The sequence below is a fragment of the Lytechinus pictus genome, chromosome 10 (assembly GCF_037042905.1).
Source record: "Lytechinus pictus isolate F3 Inbred chromosome 10, Lp3.0, whole genome shotgun sequence".
In the NCBI taxonomy this organism is placed as follows: domain Eukaryota; kingdom Metazoa; phylum Echinodermata; class Echinoidea; order Temnopleuroida; family Toxopneustidae; genus Lytechinus; species Lytechinus pictus.
In genome coordinates this window covers 4,128,785-4,149,314 of record NC_087254.1, presented here as the reverse complement: position 1 = coordinate 4,149,314, position 20,530 = coordinate 4,128,785, and the positions used below count along the sequence as shown (strand labels likewise).

Sequence of the window (20,530 nt, the reverse complement as noted above, 5' to 3'; positions counted from 1 at the left end):
AAATACTTAAATTCTGGCTTAAGTGCCAAATTGAATACCGACTGTGGTCTTTATCCTTATATAGTTATACATTCCACTTTCAGCTTTCTGCGCCTCTTGAATAGCAAACTAGATAGAGGGCGCACTCTAAATGCTATGTCATACAGGAAGATGCTAATGCTGGTTTGACTGTAACAAAAGGTAGAAGAAAGAGTAAAGACATGCCCTCCTTACCTGACCCATTGAGACTATGTGTTGTGGGTTGGGTCTCATCAGCCTCAGGAGACGAAGTAGCCATATGGATTTATTTCTATTTTGTTGAAAGTGTGGGACTGTCACTGTTTCTCCCCGTTGTATAAGAGACTTTGTAGCAAAAAAATCTGTATCTTTCATCCACTCTGGTGTGTAACAACAGAATCAGTTCCAAAGAATACCGGTCGTCAGAGAATCAACTAAAGAGTTCGTGCGTCATAAAGCAATTTATCATTAATTTTCACTGATAAATTTGAGATGAGCCAATCAGATGTGACAATTTCAGCAGCTTATAACAAAAGACAGCGGAAATTACGGACTGCTTGCTTCATAAAATGCTCCCTGATTTCAAATCACAAACATGGTGTATAACACAACAGTTTGTATCTTTGGCGACTCGAAAGCGTGATCAAATTTGTTTTCCTCGAGTGTTGATTGCAAAGTGTAGTTAATCTTTTTGCTTGTGGTTGACTGGCATCGAGGACATTGCTAAAGAGATATCATTAGTGCCAATTCCAAGTTTATGAGAGTAAATATTGACACAAGTACCCTCTAGACTTGCATTAGTTATTCCTAAGTCAATACTTGTAATTCAAAAGCAGAAATTCACAAGACATGCAACATGAAAGAGCAATCATTCATTCGGCTCTGACATTGATATTATCAAGGAGATGAAGACATGTACACATAGTTGTAGTTGTTTGTTCATATTTCAATCAAATCAAATTTTCTTTAATATAATTTGTCCCAATAGTGAGGTAGAGCTCAGTTTTTCCTTCCAAGGAACAGTTTGTCCATGCACGAGGCTAGTCTGCAATCACAGACCCTGATTGAAACTTTAATCAACAAGTGGGTCTTCCACACAAGACTAGCACATATAAGACTTGCTGTTTCAGGGTGAGAGGGCCTCTAGTATTCAGACTGAGTATATTGCACAGCAGATATAGCACAAAGTAGCACCAAGTTCCGTGTTTCATTCAGGCATACTCTCAATGGAATGGTCCTACGATCACGAAACAAGCCGGTTTTAACATTGGAAACAAGTTTTCCAGAATTGAAAAAATGATTAATGTGACCACATTTGTCACGTCAATAATTAATCAAACAAAGTTGTATTGTATAGAGAACATTCCACTTCACATTGATAGAGAACGATCTGTCCTACAATCACCACTGATAATATCCACTGGTGTACATGGACAGAGCTTCAGAAACAGACAGTGCCTTCAACAAGGAGTTCCGAGGACGAATGAAACTAACTCAGTCATCCAGCAAAATCATCAACCAGAATCAGGTTGATCTTTGAAACTAGACACACATGATTGAAACTCAATAAAAGAATCCATTCACATTGTTTATGCATTTTCGCTATTGTACTATTATGATAGTCATGTTTTGTTTGTTCGTCTGAATACTGCAGGATCCTCTTTCAAACTAGAGTAATTTATGCCCTTGATATACAACTTCTTTCAATCATGGAATAAATATTCCATATCACTGCTTCTTTAAATAATTCTAAAAAATAATTTTTTGGTACTGTCATTATCCATTGTCTTTTTTTCAAAGATTTAAGGACGAATTGTATCAGTCGTTGATTTAGTTTTACAACATCACTTTATTCAAATGGATGAATGAACCATAATGAATTGTCCAAAAAAAATTGAAACAAATGAATGTACATAAAAGAGCTAGGTGGAAGGAGAGGAAAGATGTGTCGTTACTTGCATGCAAAGCGATCAAGTAGAATTATTAGTGAGCAAATATGATAGAACTTGAAATGGGATAACACCGCCCCCATAATAAAATGTCAAGAGCCCTGGCACTTCATCAGAGAATCTGGCAACTGCATGTTAAAGGAGAATGAAACCCTTGAAACCAGCTGAATCCATATCAAAGAGAAAAATCAAAGAAACATATTGTTGAAAGTTTGAGGAAGATTGAATGAATAATAAGAAAGTTATGAGCATTTGAATATTGAGATCACTAATGCCATGTAGATCCTCCCATTGGCAATGCGACCAAGATCTGTGATGTCACAAACGTACAACTCCCTCATTACTTTAGTACTTATTTCACTTATATTCTCACTTTTATAGAGTCTATCACAAGGAGAGGTGTTCTCTTTATGAGAGGACAAGTACAGAGGTTTCACAACATTATATCATTGATGAATCGTTTGTCATATGATTAGAATGAGCAAAAAGAGATGTTTTGGGGTATATTTTCAGTGTCCAAAAGGGGAGAGTTGTTCATCTGTGACATCATAGATCTTGGTCGCATTGCCAATTGGAGGATCTCCATAGCATTAGTGATCTCGACATTCAAATGCTCATAACTCTTCTATTGCTAGCCCTATTTTACTCAAACTTTTGTTGATCTTATTCTTTGATTTGTCTGCTTTCACAAAAGCTAACTTGCTCCAAGAGTTTCATTTTCCTTTAACAGGTAATCCTTTCAAGCTTTAAAAGACAAAAAAAGAAAAAGAAATCATATCATCAGTAGACACAGTAAAATATTCTTCCCAAATTTTCTAATATTTTTTGTGCATTTTTTTTCATACTATCTATTTTGAATCTATATTTAGATTTTAGAATCACTCATATCATACCAAGTTGTGAGGGTATATGGGAAATAGGAAGAGGAAGTGGAAAACGGGATACTTAGTACATACAGCGTGTCCCAAAAAAATGTCCCTCTGATATGCGGCTGAATTACTTCCAAAATTAAAAATTATTCTCAATTAAATGTGAAAAGCTAGGAAGCTCATCTCATGTTCCAACTTCTCTAAAAATTTCATTGGTCTTGCTTCAGGGGTTTTGAATACACAGTCTATTAACAGCGGTGCTTTTCAGCCCAGTCCACGTTCTGCACTTTCTAGCATACAACTCCTTTTGATCTTTCAGAATCTGACCAGGGAATTCCCTGATATGACAGAGAAATCCCCATGATCTAACCAGGCTCATCAAATCACAACCTTGAGCATGTTCAGAAGGGCAACAACTGTATTTGACAGTTCATGTTTGATAATGGGAGATGCACAATGATGGAGACAACGGTTCATGTCTGTTTCATGTCTAATTCCAACAATTGCCTTTTTGTTTTCATTACTTTTTTCAGTTAATAAGCTACTGAGGTCAAGTTAATTCAATGTAGCTTTTTAAATGAAAAAAAAAGGTCAATTTTTCATAGGTAAAGTTCCCTTTTGGAGAGTGTGATTAACTAGTGGATTCCCTTCATTGTTCAGCTATATTTTACTCATCCATCATTCCCAATTTCTTCAAGTTGATGCACTGATTCCCCTTATCAATCATCAAACAAACATTTTTTTTATGTTTCTTGTCCTTCTGAACATGCCCAAGTTTATGATTTAATGAGCCTGGAAAGGATTAGGGAAATGTCCCTGTTCAGATCCTGTATATTAAAAAACAATGAAGCCAGACCAAATCAATTTTCATAGAAGTTAGAACATAAGAATTAGCTTTCTCCTCCTGAACATTTAATTGAAAATACTATCACATTTTGGGATTTATTCGGCCCTATGTCAGAGAAACATTTTTTGGGGACGTGCTGTAGATGAATTTTTCAACAGTACATGTAAATGAGATGAAGAAAGCAAACTATTAAACGAAAAATCCCCTCCAAGTTTTATAAATGAATAACCATATAGTATCCCTTTTGAAAATGAGAGCCAAAATGTACTAAAATGATCATGAGGTAATTCCATTCATAATGTAGCCAGTGCTCAAAGAATTTGACATTTCACTTTACGAGCTCAGATACAGTAGCTCTCTTTTTATCATTTTGGATTCTTTTATTGTATTTAGGCATCACAGACAGATGGTTGTATAATGGTCCAATGATATCAAGTTATTTTTATTAATTTATTCATATTTGCAGCTCCTCTGATTTATATATGCTCTTAAAGTTTGTATCTTTTGTTATAATGTATACGTGTATGCCCTCCCTCCCATTTGAATAATAATAAAAATAAATAAAAACGAATGACATATACATGTACATGTATGGCACAATTTGTAGTTAGTGTGAACACCTTCAATAAAAGCGGGTTTCTATCTTTGTTGTTATATCACATTTAAATTTTGATATAGGCCTACTCTTGTCATTAAAATCGTCACCCAAAGATTCAAAAGTCTTTTATAATGATATTTTTAAATCATTGTAAAGAGGAAGTATCCCCAATCTAATGAATGACTTCCCTTTTCAAAATAGTTAATAGGCTTATAGAAATCATCTCTATATTTTCAACCCATATTTCTGCCTTCATCAGTCCTCCATCGAGCTAATATGAGTGACGTCACACCCGAAGACAGCTCACAGCAGCTATAATACACTGTACATGTATCATTTACTTTACACATACAGTGTATTTGTGTTTTATCTCAAGCGGTGTCTGAGTGATGGGGTGTCCAAACTTCGCCAACATTTTCAAAAAAATATTCATCAGGCTAAACTTCATTCGCAAAATATTCGCATTTTATACGAAAACCGATTCAAATAATGGCTACCAAATGGACAGCAAGATCGAAAATTAAAGAATTATTGATGACGATGTAAAGTACATCGAGGGGGTTTGCCAGTAGGCCTTTAATGATCTCAAAATTTTATTATATTCTTTTCTATAAACTTGCCATCAAAATGGCGGCTGTTGATGAGGAAACCAAGTTTTTGGATATGGACATTGACGTCGGTGAACAGGGGCCGCGGAACGGTTTTCAAAGTGGGGGGGCTGAGCCAAAAGTGGGGGGGCTGACCATGCTAAAAATCACAATCATATGGTAATTTTTACATTTTTGTACACGGTTTTGGAAAAAAGTGGGGGGGCTGAAGCCCCCCCAGCCCCCCCGGTTCCGCGGCCGGTGAAGAAAGGGATGACAATAGAGAGTTTTAGGAGCAGTGAACGTGAATGACGTAGCAGTCATCTGATCGTTCGGAGTCAACGTCGTCGTCTGCCCTTGTTCACTACAGATGCGAATACTTTATATTTCACTCGACTTGTACGTGTACGTACGTCCACATGAAACAGCGCGATAACCAGCGGGTCATGACACGCTGCCCGACCCGGAAGATCTGGCGCACCATCGCCTGGCGACCCGGTCGGGTGATGCGAATGTGCAACGTGTGCACATGTGCCCTTTCACATGCTTTGATTCCTTTTTACTCGAGTTAGGATATATATCGATGTATATTTTGGAGATCAGAAAGCAATTTCAAATATGATAAACATAATGCATCGTACAACTTACATTAATTTTGTGAAATGTCACTGAAAACTGTGTTTCAAAAGGGAAAGGTTGATCTTCATGCTGGGCTTGAACGGTTAAAATGACGTCACTCACGTGCACGTCGTCTATGATTTAGGAGAACCGCAAAATGGATGTGGCGAGGTTCTCGATTTTGATAGTGGACGTGTGTGAGGACCTGAGGCATATGGCAGGCCAAAAAATGACGTCATCTCGTACCAGTCCTCTATGTCGATGTACCTTTCTAAAAGTGCTCAATGATGGGGAAGTAGGTGAGGGGGGGAAGAAGAGGAACACGTTGTTGATGATGAACGAGGTAAAATAAGGCAGCATTAATTGGCTCCCCTGCAGAGCCCCAGCAAACCAACAGACGAGGCCCTAGCAATAGCTTAAAGTTTTTCAACAAACACTCCACTGGTGCAAAATAACAAATAATCTCGTAGCCCAAACTCAGTCTTTACAGTTTATAATTCAGTAAAAATGGGCAAAATAACAACTTATGTTCACTATAGTGTTTGAAGATGTCGAAACCAGGAATCGAATATCAAATTACATGGCGAAAAACGGTTTAAAATCTGAAGGAAAAACAAATCAGCAAAGTGAATGAATGTATACATGTGAAGTAGTCGATTGAGTTGAAAGATGTGTGATGTCATCATTGAGACTGTTGCAAGTCTGTATTCAGGGGGCTGAGAATGGTCTCCATTAAAGCCACTTTCATACTGACAGCCGAAGTGGAGTTACTTCACTTTGGAAGGCAGTATGAAAATTCTAGGATTATTTCGATCCGGATTCAAAGCGGAGTACGAGACCCACTTCAAGAAGAGGGTTACAAACGGAGTTAGTCCGCACCGGAAGTTGGAACTGCAGTATCGCCTATTTCATTTATTTCCGCAAAATGGGGGAGATTCCGCGTGCCACACATACGGCACGAACTCGCTTGGAAACTGATGTGGATACACCGCTGTGGAGCTTGCCAGTTTGAAAGGGGGTGTAATGTCGGTCCGCAATACAAGCGTATCAACCTATTCCCGAGTTACTCAACTTCACCTTCAGTGTGAAAACTGCATAATAATGTAATTTCTCGCATTTCAATGAAATCAATACGCCTTCTTACTGACATATTTGTGCATACAAGACCAGAACTTTCCATCCATACATAACTTGCCTATAACTATCACATATCTTGAATTTTTTTCGGAAGGCTACTTTAATTTCAAATCATTTACTTCAATTGTTACTCCAGTACGTTATTATGTTACAAGGAAATAGATTGGTGGATACATGAAAATAGTGTACATCTATAGTACAAACATTTTTACTCATGTCATTAAATCTTTTCCTTGAACTGCTAATTCAGTACGTTATTATGTTACAAGGAAATGCAGATCAGTTGATACATTTATGAAAATAGTGTGCATATTTATGCTAACATTTAATGCATCTCAACTCTCATGTAAATACTGGAAAAAACAATATTCAATGCCAAGTCAAGTTGTAGTAAGACCTAAAATAAATCATTTATAGTAAGACAAAGGAAAATCTAAGATGATGTGAGCTTTTTTTCTCCCCATGAAGATGAATTAAAAGTCGAGTCCACCCCAGAAAAGTGTTGGTTTGAATAAATAGAAAAAAAAAGTTATGACATTTGAAAGTTTCGCTTAGTATTTTTCACAAAACAGTGATATGCAAATGAGACAATCAATGATGTCCCTCACTATTTCTTTTGTTCTGATTGTTTGAATTATATAATATTTCATTTTTTTATAGATTTGACAATAAGGACCAACTTGACTAAACCATGTATTAAACAATGCCAATTCCACATGTTCAGGGAGGAATCAATTGTTTTTTCACTTGACAATGAAGAGAAAAATAGAATATTTCATAAAATATATATAATAAAATACAAAAGAAATAATGAGTGGATGACATCACCAGTCTCCTCATTTGCATACCGACCGGGATGTGCATATAGGTTGTGAAATTAAGCGAAACTTTAAAACATGTACATCCGATTTTGATGAAATTTTAAGTGTTACGCTTGTTGGATTTTTCTCTTTTTTTTTTTTCAAATAAACTTTGTTGGGGTGAACTTGTCCTTTAAGGGTACTTATACTTTTTCTCACTAAATTTGGCAAGAAAGTAAAAACAGAACATTGCCACTTGGTCTATATTCAATTCAATCCTAGTTTTATTGCGAATGGTTACATTCAGATAAAAAGAAAGATTTAGACAAGATCTCTTTATTTTTTATTGGTCATTTCTTTACACATTGACAAATGCAGATGAGTCTTATAATTATTTTTTGTCTATCTTTTCTCGGTTGTATGATATTCATTTCCCCATCGTTAAACTGGATAAGAAACGCAAATGTACATGTAGAAAACCATGGATTACTAAGAGTCTCTTAAATCTATTAATCATAAATATGAATTATACTGTACGTACATTAAATGTAAAAATGAGAGAAATAAAAAGAAATATCTTGCTTATAAGAATGCGTTGACAATTCTAGTTCGGAAAAGCAAAAAAGATTATAACAATGTTTTTAAAAATATACAGAAGGATATTAGGAAGACTTGGACTCACATAAATGAGCTGCTTGGAAGAGGGAAAAGGGATCTTATACCAGATGATATGTATCATGGTGAAATTTTACTCACTACAGATCTGCAGAAAGTTGAGTATTTTAATAAATATTTTATTAATTTGCCTGAAAATATCAGTAAAGAAATTCCAGAAGCCCAAACATCTTTCAAAGATTACATGCCAAGGCAAAATTATGCATCATCTCTATTTCGGAGACCAACATCAGTGTATGAAATCACAAGGCTGGTGTCCTTATTGAAGGCTTCAAAATCAAGTGGTTCAGATGACATTTCTCCTAAAGTTATCAAAGGTTGCATTCATGTCATTGCTGAACCACTGTGTCATGTTTTCAATAAGTCAATATCTCAAGGTATTGTTCCCATTAAGTTAAAAATCGCTAAAATCGAGGACTGTCTATAAAAAGAGTGATTGTAAATGCATTGAAAATTTTAGACCAATTGCTTTGTTGCCTATCTTCTCAAAGATCTTTAAGAGAAAATAATGTACAAAAGATTAAATGATTATTTGCTGTATTATATCATGACACCTCATCAATTTGGCTTCAGGAAAAATTGCTCAACTAGCATGGGTGTATTAAACTTGGCTAACACGATTCATCACTGCTATGAATGATGGAAAATTTTGCCTTGGCGCATTCCTTGATTTGAGTAAAGCCTTTGACACCATTGATCACAGTATACTCTTAATTAAACTTGAATATTATGGCATTTGTGGGATGGCTTTAAATTGGTTTAAAAGCTATCTAGAAAACCGGTCACAATTTGTGGTTATCAACGGTGTCAGCTCAGAATATAGAAATTGGTTCTTGGTCCGCTGCTTTTCCTAATTTCATATTAATGATATTGTTAATTCTTCCAAATTGCTTACATATTCTTTATATGCTGATGACACCTGTTTATTACTTTCTCATAAGAACTTGCAAAGTCAATATTTGGGAGGTAAATGCTGAAATTTGTCATGTTTTTGTCTGGTTTTGTTACTGAATACAAATAAAACAAAATGTGTTTTATTTAGAACAAAGGGGAAGAGGGTCATTGATAATATAGATCCAATAATAGTTGGTGGTCGACAAATTGAATTCAGCTCAAGTGTGCAATTTCTTGGTGTCACAGTTGATGAATACTTGTCATGGAATTATCACCTTAATAATGTATGTTCTAAAGTATCTCGTAATGTTGGTGTGATATGAAAAGTAAGATATTTCTTACCTCAACGAACATTGGTTTCTTTATATAATGCTCTAATTGTGCCACATTTAATGTATTGCAATATTGCTTGGGGGAATACATACAGGACTCATGTACATAAACTACAAGTTCTTCAAAAGAAAGCTATAACAAATTCAAATTATCTGGCTCCAAGTTCCCGCATTTTTTGCAGTTGAATGTTACCATTTAAAGGTCAAGTCCACCCCAGATAAATGTTGATTTGAATCATTAGAGAAAAATCAGACAAGCATGATGCTGAAAATTTCATCAAAATCGGATGTAAAATAAGAAAGTTATGACATTTTAAAGTTTCGCTTATTTTTCAAAAAATAGTTATATGCACAATTTAGTCACATGCAAATGAGAGAATTGATGATGTCCCACACTCACTATTTCTTTTGTTTTTTATTGTTTGAATTATACAATATTTCAATTTTTACAGATATGGCAATAAGGACCAACATGACTGAAACCTAAAATGTTAAACAATGGTAATTCCACATGTTCAGGGCAAAATATTTTTTTTTCACAGGACAATGAGGAGAAAATAAGTATATTTCATATTTCGTATAATAAAATACAAAAGAAATAGTGAGTAAATGATGTCATCAGTTCCCTCATTTGCATACTGACCGGGATGTGCGTATAATTATTTTGCGAAATTAAGCGAAACTTTAAAATATCGTAACTTCCTTATTTTACATCCGATTTTGATGAAATTTTCAGTGATGTGCTTGTTGGATTTTTCTCTTTCTAGGCTGCGTTTATGCGACCTCAAGCCAGAATCATGATTTGAATCATGATCAAAACACAAACAATCATGAATCACAATATCACAGAATCAGCGTTTAGACCGACCTTCATTCCAATGCTGTTTCTTCTCAGATTCGGGCCAATCCAGTGCGCATCACTAGTGCGCAGTTTGACAGAGGAAGTTTTTCGCACGTGTTTCGGCTCTCGAAAAATCTTTTGCTTCCAGAATTCAGTCTATACCTCATTTTGTTTACTTCTATCATATAGGGTCCATATGCTTCTATTCATCTTGTTAGTTTATCCAAAATGGTGTTCGGAAGTGAATTTCAGCGTAGATCCAATTTAATATTGATACTGTATACTCAACAACAACTGAGATCATTGTCTGTCCAGTTAATTCATTTACTAGAACTTGAAGTTGAAGACATGACCAAAAAATGAAAAGTAGTGGACGATGCGATGACCAACACAGAACTTGAACATGACAAGAAATGCATGCGTAGTACATAATCATGTACATACAATGAGCATATAGAGCACCTTGAGCTTGTCAAGAGTCAAACCGAAAGTAGCCCGACACAACAGTGAGGTCATAGAATCATGATTGTAATCACGATATCGTTTATTCGAACATTTTCGTACGTGATTCTGCAGAAACGTCTTTCCAAACGCCCCTTTTTTCGTGTTTCATGTTTGTGATTCTAATCATGATTATATTCAATTTCGACTAAACGCAATCGTGATTCTGCAGAATCATGATTTGAATCATGATTCATATCATGATTCTAGGGTAAAAAGTGGCGGATAAACGCACCCCTATTCAAATCAACTTTTTGTTGGGGTGGATTTGTCCTTTAATGAAATGGTCTCGCTGAATTGTTTTATTTTCATGTATAAATACCAATCCCTGTATTGTTCTTTTTTACAAGAAACTTTTGTGGTTAATTCTAAGATTCATAATTATAACACACGTCAGAGACATCTTATTCACCAACCCTTTTGCTAGAATTAATGCTACATTGAAATCCTTCAGAACGATTTGCGTTAAAGAATGGAATATGTGTCCTGCTGATATAAGAAGTAGCAGTACCCTGTCTCGGTTTAAGAAATTATGTGATAAATACCTACTTGATAAATTTAAGACCAGTTGTAAGTTGCACCTGGGGGTGACATGTTTGGAGTGTGAATGTGTGTGTTTGTCTGTGTGAGTGTGTGTTTACGATAAGGACTTTTTGCTATGCAGAATGAAATCTGCATGCTTATATGAGATTAGTTATATCATATTGGTTCGGTGCACTATATTCAAACTCTTTTGAAGTTGCACAGTTTTCGTGTAGGTGGTACGAGACTGACTGGGCTTGGCGAATCTGTTTAAATTGGTCTGTTATCTAACTGAAAATGTTTATATAGGGTATACATACGTCAACCTTTTTTCCTTGACACATCTATAAATCCTTTTTCTCTCCTAAAAAAAAAGTGTTTTTGAAAAAGATAGAAAACAACTTTGTTACTGTCTTTAAATATTAATTGGTTACGGGGGGGGGGGGGGGGGGGGCCTTTCACGTGTGATCCTGTTGTACATAAAGATGGTTTACAGTACTTGTGTGTGCGATTGTATCCCTCACACACTTTTGCTTTTATTTGAAAAGGTATACAAAGTTATTTGGGTGTAGTGTGGGGTGTTTTGGGTTTGGGGTCTGCTCGCAGTCTGGAAGAGGTATTTATTTAAGTTCGTCTTATCTTTGTTTGGCGGTAAAATTGATATATGGTATACGAGCTCACGGGAGACACAAATGTATTAGTTGGCTTCATTTGTTTAGTACAATAAGAAGTTTAGTTACTTACAGGGGTTTATAATGCCAAATTCTTCTTGGATTACTTGAAATGTTAGAGGGTTAATACCTTGGTCACATTTGCTCTACGGCGGCCGTACGGCGAGTCGAAAACAGCCGTTTTATTAATTTTGATTCAAACCACCTGTATAGTTGGACAAAACATGTTAAAACGGCTGTTTTCGACTCGCCGTACGGCCGCCGTAGAACAAATGTGACCATGGTATTAGGGATAAGGTTAAAAGAACACGCATTTGGGAGTGGTGTAAAAGAAAAGGAAGTGATGTAACGTTTTTACAGGAAACATATATAGTACTATAGAAGTAGAAGAACAGTGGACAAAAGAATGGGGTGGGCCAATGTTCTTTTGTCATGGGTCAAACCACAGTAGGGGTGTTCTTATATTGCTCTCCCCCAACTTAAATTTTAAAAGGGATGTTGTTGTTACAGGTAAAGAAGGAAGATACATTATACTTAAAGCAGAAATACAAGGTGGTAAAATTTTGTTGGGAAATGTGTATTTTCCTACAAGAGACAAAGTAGCACTGCAAGGTGATCTTTTAAATGAGCTAGATAAAAGTATTCATAAAGTTTTTGATTCAGATTATTCGATAATATTAGGAGGAGATTTTAACACTGTAATGGATGGGAGTATGGATTATGAAGGGCCAAACATATCAAACTCTAGGTTTAGTGCAGTTTTGAAAGAATTTTTGAATAAGTATGATTTAGAAGATATTTGGAGAAAAAGGAATCCTAATGCTCGACAATTTACTTTTAGACAAAGGTCGCCTTTAGTCCAAAGTCGTTTAGATTATTGGTTTATATCATGCAGTTTAGAAAAATTAGTGAATAAGTGTGAAATCTTAGTATCAGTAACACCGGATCATTCGGGCATTATTCTACAATTTCAGAATTTGAAAGAAAATTTTGTTTACGGAAATTCGTACTGGAAATTTAATAATAGTCTTTGTATGGATAAGGATTTTATTAAAGAGATGTATGATATGATATCTGAATTGAAAAATGAATGGGCACCTAGGTTTTCGAATAAATTAGTCTTTTGAATTTGCTATGAAATACTCTCAGGAAAAAGCAAAATTACGAAAACGCGAAATAAAAACAGTTGAGGCTGAAATCAAGACTTTAGAAAAGCAGATACTCGAAGGTTCATCGAGATCTGTGATTGATAGCATTAAATTGAAAAAAAGATAAGTTAAATGAATTATATAATTTTTCTCGGCAAGGCATTGAAGTTCGCTCTAGAGCAGATTGGTTTGAGGAGGGGGAAAATAATATTAAGTATTTCGAACAACTGTTAAAAATAAATAAGAGGAAAAGTGTAATTAAAGAATTAGTCAATGAAAATGGAGAAATTATTAGGGACAAAAATAACATTTTAAAAGAAATAAAGATTTTCTATGAAAAATTATATTCTTTGAAAAATGAAAGCTGTTATAATAAAAGTTTATTTTTTAACGACGTCTTAAAGTTAAGTGAACAGAACAGAGAATTATGTAAAGGTAAAATAACAAAAGAAGAATGTTTTAAGGTGTTAAAAGAAATGAAATGGAATAAGTCACCTGGAAATTATGGTTTCACCGTAGAATTTTATGATACACTTTGGCCAGTGAATAGGGGATTTGTTGGTAGAAGTATTAAACGAAACATATATAAGAGGGGAATTAACAGTTTCTCAAAAACAAGGGACTATCACATTGATAGAGAAGGAAGGAAAAGATGCGTTATATATCAAAAATTACAGACCCATTACGTTATTAAATGTAGATTACAAAATATTATCTAAGGTTTTGGCAACAAGGATCAAACAGGTTTTAAACGAAATAATTCATTATGATCAGGTGGGATACATAAAAGACAGAAATATTGGGGAAGCAGTTTGACTAATAGAGGATATATTATTTTACTCTAGACATTACTTGGAGCAAGGACAAAGATTTTTGATTGCGGTAGATTTTGAAAAAGCTTTTGACTCTGTTTCTCATCAATACTTATTGAAAGCACTCAATTTTTTTGGTTTTGGGGAGTCATTCTGTTCTTGGGTGAAAATACTATACAAGGATATAAGTAGTTGTGTTATGAATGGAGGGTATTCCACCGGTTACTTTAATGTAGAAAGGGGGGTCAGACAAGGTGACCCACTGTCGCCCTATTTGTTTTTTTATTGCAATAGAATTACTGGCACATGAAATAAGAAGACAAAATCATTAAAGGGATAAGTTTTGGGGAGTATGAAATAAGACAGGTATTATATGCAGATGATATGACAATTTTTTTGAAAGACATGGATTCAATAAAAAGGTTGCATTATATTTTTGAAGAATTTGAAAAAGTCAGTGGCTTAAAGGTAAATAAGGACAAGACACATTTTATTTACATGGGTAAGGAAAATGGAAAAAAATGACCCTGTAAATGTATTTGACAAATATGTTAGGGAGGTCAAAATTTTAGGAATTATCTTTTCAGCTGATTTTAGATTAAAAGATGATCTGAACTATAATAAAGAAATATTAAGTAAAATAAAAAAGCTTTTAGGTTGGTGGAAACAACGAGATTTGACTATTATGGGAAGAATACATTTATTGAAAACATATGCATTGACAAAGTTAAATTATGTTTCATCCATCCTTGTTGTCCCCTCATGGGTGTATATAGAAATCGAGAAATTATCATTTGATTTTATATGGGGAGGGAAAGATCGTATTAAAAGAAAAATTATGCATCAGAATTATAATTGTGGTGGAGTTAAAATGATAAATTTTTGAAATATTTGTTAGAACGCAGCGTATAATGTGGGTAAAAAGACTTTTGTATGGAGAAACAAATCTGGGGTGGAAGTTATTTTTTTATTATTCCCTAAGTTCATGATTATGAAATGAAAAAGATAAAAAGTAAGTTGAAGATTCCATCGTATTATTTGGAAATGCTAGATGCTTGGCAAGAGATTGATAATTTAAGACATTTTAATGGTTCTAAAAATCCAATCATTTTCAATTATAAGAATATTTGTATAGAAAATAAGATGATATTTGATAAAGATTTATTAGAACGAGGGTTAATTAAGGTGGAACATATCATTGACAATGGACATGTTAAACCAGTCGCATACTTTTTTAACCTTGGTATGGGAAGTGATCATTTGTTTACAATAGGTGAAATATATCGTGCAATTCCAAGTGATTGGAGAAATGATTTAGGTTCGCTACAATTTTTTTAGATAGACTTAAAATATAAACTTGCTTCTGTTGGGGAGGGAAATTAATTAGCTTTAAAGAGGTACCATCAAGAAAAATATATGATTATTTTATCAAAGAATTGCAAAAGTCATATGATTTACAGATAAGAGATGGACAAAATAATTATAATTATACAGAGAAAGAAATTGGTGAATGTTTTTTTAGACCAAGAATAACATTATTAATTGGAAGACATAGGGAATTTCAATTTAAGCTTCTGCATGGGGCAATTTACACTAGAGTTAATTTGTTTAGACTTGGATTTGCTGAAGATAATCTCTGTTCGTACTGTAAACGGGAAACATATTCACATATATTTTTGTCTTGCTTAAAGGTTAAACTGATAAGGGAAACTTTGATACAGCGATTTGAATTAGATGAAATAAAGGACTTGAATTGGCGGGATATATTTGTTGGTCTGTCAGGCAATACAAATAGAATAAAAAGTTGTAATACTATTATCTTTCTGGTAAAATATATATTATTTATATTTAGAAAGGAGGGGGTATTACCAACCATTGACGATATACATAAACGTATTTTAGAATATAAGGATCAAGAAAAGAAAATAGCTATTAAAATGGGTAAATTAGGGCGGCACTTGCAAAAACGGGAAACAGTAAAATTATGACAAGGTTAAGTTTGAAAGTCTTTATTTACTTTCAATATATGTAATGCTTCTCCCGTGAGCTTGTTATATTCAAAATTGTACATCGAATTGTTTTGTACTTATAAATATGATTTATTTATGATGAGTGTGAGCAGATCTTCTGGACAGTGGTGTCTTGTGTGTGTGTGTGGGTGTGTGTTGGGGTGGGGGGAGGGAGGGGAAGATTGGTGTTTAAGCATTTTTATAATAACTAATTTCATTGTTTTCTTTTAAGATATTTATGATTCATGATTATATTAAGTTAGTGAAAAAAGTAAAGTATTATATGTGATTTGAAATGTTAAATTGAAATGTTATGTAACTATTTGTTCATGAAATCAGAATAAAAACAGTATTAAAAAAAAAATGCTTGCGTGTGGGTAATGTTCCTGTTGTGATCTTTAAATACGTTGTTTTTTTTTTTCTCATAGTTATTCCATGTTTGAGTAAAATATATGCAGGGGCCCCTGATTACAAGCTGTGCTTCTTTGGGGTCCCAAACCTGTCATTTGTTTTAGTTCTTTATAATGTAACCATTTATTTTGTTTGTACTTTGTTCTCCTTTGACTGGTTTGAATAAATTCAATTCAATTCAACGACATAAGTCCGAAGACTCATAATATCATATTTACAAAGTAAGAAATTGATATATCATTACAGAATACTATAAGTAAAATTAATAAAATGACATTAAAATGACAATGCTAGACTATCAATCGAGATACATTATAAGGTCATATCATGCTGTTTACATCTGGGTACTATTTAATAAAGATTTGTTACAACAACAAATGCACAATATCTATAAAAAAAATCTACTATCAGACTGAGGCATTTCAGCAGCTTTTAACCATTATTGCAAATTTGTTGTAATAACAAGTTTTATGAAACTGGTCCCTGCTTCATCTTTACTTTCCATTAAGCCTCATCCCACATGTTCTAATCCCTAATCATCAGCATTTATCCCTTTGAACCATCCTATTGGTCAGTTGGGGTCAAAGTATCAATTTTGAGATTTTTGTAGAAAATCAATGGCAAAGTGCAATTCTCTCCATATCCCATATGTTGAAAAAAAATGTACAATGTCTCTTTTAGATATATGACTTGCGCTTGTCATATTGACAATGTTTACTAAAAACAAAGCAGTAAAACAGAGGCGAACACACATGTATGATATGCAAATATGTGTTCAGCAAACTGTCGTATCTACCTGTATTGACATTATAGGTATAATAGTTTGATTGCATCTTGAAACTTTAGTGAAGTGTGATATTCCTTATATGGCACTTTTAAAATCCAGACCACTCAAAAGAGGTTTACAAGAATGTGGCTCTCTTGCCTTAATATCTTTTCAACTTCTTTATATTTAGAAGAATGAAAGACATAAATGTGATAACAATAATCAATGATCTCAGGCATCCATGTCATATTTTTCAAACAACGAACCCTTTAAATGTCTTGGGTCAAATGGTGTCAACATATGCTAAATTCTAACCTCGGTTAATTCTTGAGAAAGAAATCCCAATGTTGTCAGTATATTCAGTTGCAGGCTTCTGTTGCCGAGCTGTATCATTGCACATCTGACAAGTTGTAATGTCATCTTTTTCATATGTTTTATATAGAATTTTGGTTGTGCTTGTTTGATTGTGGGTATATTATGTAATCAGCAACAACGTGTATGCTCACTTGTTTCCTATTATTTCCTCCTACAAAACAGACATACAATCCACACCCAAATGCACAGATAATGAAGACTGTCAACGGAATTTGCAGTAGATAATCTGCACCAATTGTTCATTCAATCAATAGTACAACACTGCTTTATTCAATAAATACCACCCCTCCAGTTTCCCTCCATCTTTCCATATGATGCAACTTCTTTCAGAGCTGGTTCAAGCATAATAGGTCCATGGTTCAAGGGGGACTTCCCCCTGGACATCTCTCCATTAGTTTCGCTCCTCAGACCCTATAACAGTTTAATATGTAGTGTCTATATATTTAAAAAAAATCTTTGAAACTGGAAATTTACATATTTTAAGATTAAACTCGCCTGGATTCAGGAGGGAAAAGGGTAAATTTATGGAGACAATGGGTCTCCTCGGCAACAGCCTTGCTCTATTAAATATCTAGGAGACAGGTGTCCATTGATTAACACACAAGATTTAGAATATTCATAAAATACACCAATAGCAATTAAAATGGTGGGACCAAATTCAGTGTATTACATTGCGAATAAGGGCCATTCTTGGTCACGTGTGTGATACAAATTATGACAAATCATGACTTTAGTTAATACCGTAGTTAGAAATGATTTTTTGTTTAGAGATTTATAACTAATTATGATGATTTTGAAAGTTAAGTTTCATTTTGATATTCAAAGGAATTCCAAAATGAAATTGAAACTTTCAAAATCATACTTCTGTGTGATTTCACACATGTGACCCACTTCTTTTGACCTCTGACCTTGAACCTGCATATTGAAGACAGCAAGAAATACTTCCAAATTATAGCTGACTCAAAACATGTTCATGTTATATAACCTTTGAATTTCTAAAATTATAACTAATTAAAGTCAAGATTTGTCTAGAATGGCCCAAAGAGTCATTTAGAATAAATATTGAATTATTAAAAGCTTTTCCAAAATAAGTAATGATAAACCAGGTGGGTGTGTCACAAAGCTGTTGCAAATGACTTTACGCCAGACTGGTGACCCTTTCTTGTGCTAAATGATATCCAATATGTATGTAGCTGAAGAAGAACCTTAAGAAAATCCAGTGATTCCAGTCGTACATACAGCTTTTCAACAATTCACTCAAATGGGAAAAGCAGTCAGACTGCAGGTCCCAAGAAAGTGGCTTCTTTCATCCAAGTGATATTCATGACTTGAGATGTTTTGCATATTTAATGAGCTTGATGCGGACCAAAACACCTCTTTTCATTCGGTCATTGCTGCTCTAATTGTGCATCGAATTTCATGAATTTGGTACCATTGTAAAGAAGAAGAATCATTCTTTCAAGTCATGCGTTTGGATTTATTTAAAGATTTTGTAATATAGGTTAAAATTTTGATCTAAAATATGCTACAAAATAAATATTTTCACCTGACAAAAGCTGCTATTTTCACACTTTATTTTTGTTTGAGCCCAAATGATTTTTATATCATGATAAAGCTGAATATGTATGCTTTGAAATGATATAGGTTTCAAAATAAGAATTGGTTTAATCGGGTCAAGATCACACTTTTCATTTGCCAAGTACATAAAGCAGCTTGAAAACAAGAATACTGCACTCTGATTGGTCAAAGAGACCGCACACTGGCAAATTCCAACGGTTCCAGTGCCTGGGTTCGTGGGAAGGTCACACTTCCCATGTGGTAATCTCCTCAAATACCCCGCGCCTGTTGTTCTGTGAATCTTATCCAGCCAATCAGAACTCTAGATTTCATGCAAGTACAAAATTTCAGAAATCTCGTCTTGTACCTTGGTGGGAAAAGTGTGATCTTGACCCGATTAAAAGGTGCTGCATATCAAGAGTGGCATTGTGAGAAAGTACAGAAGTTCAGCTTTATGTTGATATAAATATCATTGAGGCTCAAAATAAAAAGTTTTGCACAATTTGCAAAAGAAAACAGAGGAAGAAAATTCAGTTTTGAGGCACATTTTCAGGCCAGAAATTTACTTATTTAACAAAATATTGTATACAAAATAAATGACCAATATGAAAGAGTAACTTTTACTCTATCTGATGGTGCAATAATATTTCATTTAACTTGAGGTTAAAACAGGTAAATTCTTAGAGAAAGAAAATCTCACGAATCACGAGATTTTGCAAGGAGGAGGATTCAGCCACGAGATGATTTGGATGAATCTGGCCTTTTTGCTCATTAGCATAGGGACCTGCGGTCTGACTGAAAAGTAACTGGAAACTTTTCCACATGTAACCACTTTAATATGTAAAGTGGCCTTGTTGCTACAGGATCGCTTTCAGTGGGGTTGTATGCTTGGCGAGAAATTTGAAACAGCAGCGTAGACATTCTACACACAATGTGCGCCATCGTGGTCTAGTGGTTCTGACTCTTGCCTTTCAAACAGAGGGTCATGGGTTCGAATCCTAGCCATGGCGTTCTTTCCTTCAGCAAGAAATTTATCCACACTGTGCTGCACTCAACCCAGGTGAGGTAAATGGGTACCAGCAGGAAATGATTCCTCAAAAAGCTGTGTGCACCTGAATCGGTAGCCCAGCTTAGCCGGGTAATAATAATAGCAGTGCCCGCTGGGAGAACAGTTTTCAGAACTGAAGTGGCTACCCTGGGTAAACATACCGTTATTATTACTATTATGTGTGGGGTAGCGTGCCCCACACGTGCGAAGATCGCTTGAATCCGAAGAACGGTTGTGTCCTCATCTACGCTTATTAAAATAGATTAACAAGGCAAAGCGGTCTTGAAAACCACATCGCAAGGTGGTTTTCAAAACTGGTTTGTAAGACCACCCGAGATCACTTCCATGACTGCTCCGAGCATTCTCATTACACATTGAACTACTAGTAGTTTCCACTAAATTGGTTTTCACTAAACTACATAGTTTTAGGACTGTAGCGATATGAGATAAAAGAGTCACCATATGAAAGCCAAAGGGTTTGGCATCGAATTGGATGATGGAACTAAACACCCAGAAATGTGAGGTCATCAGAGTCACGAGGAAGAGGAATGCGGCCAATCAAATCT

The 20,530-nt window shown here is 34.7% G+C and overlaps 1 protein-coding gene across 2 annotated transcripts in view; it reads right to left on the bottom strand.

Annotated features, from left to right (window-relative positions):
• Positions 1-1,482, bottom strand: part of LOC129268809 (caspase recruitment domain-containing protein 11-like) — a 47,005-nt gene extending 45,523 nt beyond the window's left edge. For both annotated transcript variants that reach the window (XM_064105144.1, XM_064105142.1), the window contains exon 1: positions 214-1,482. In XM_064105144.1, coding sequence (XP_063961214.1) covers positions 214-277 — 64 coding nt within the window. In that variant the 5' untranslated portion in view covers positions 278-1,482. The remainder of the gene's footprint in view (positions 1-213) is intronic.
• Between the last annotated feature and the right edge of the window lie 19,048 nt (positions 1,483-20,530).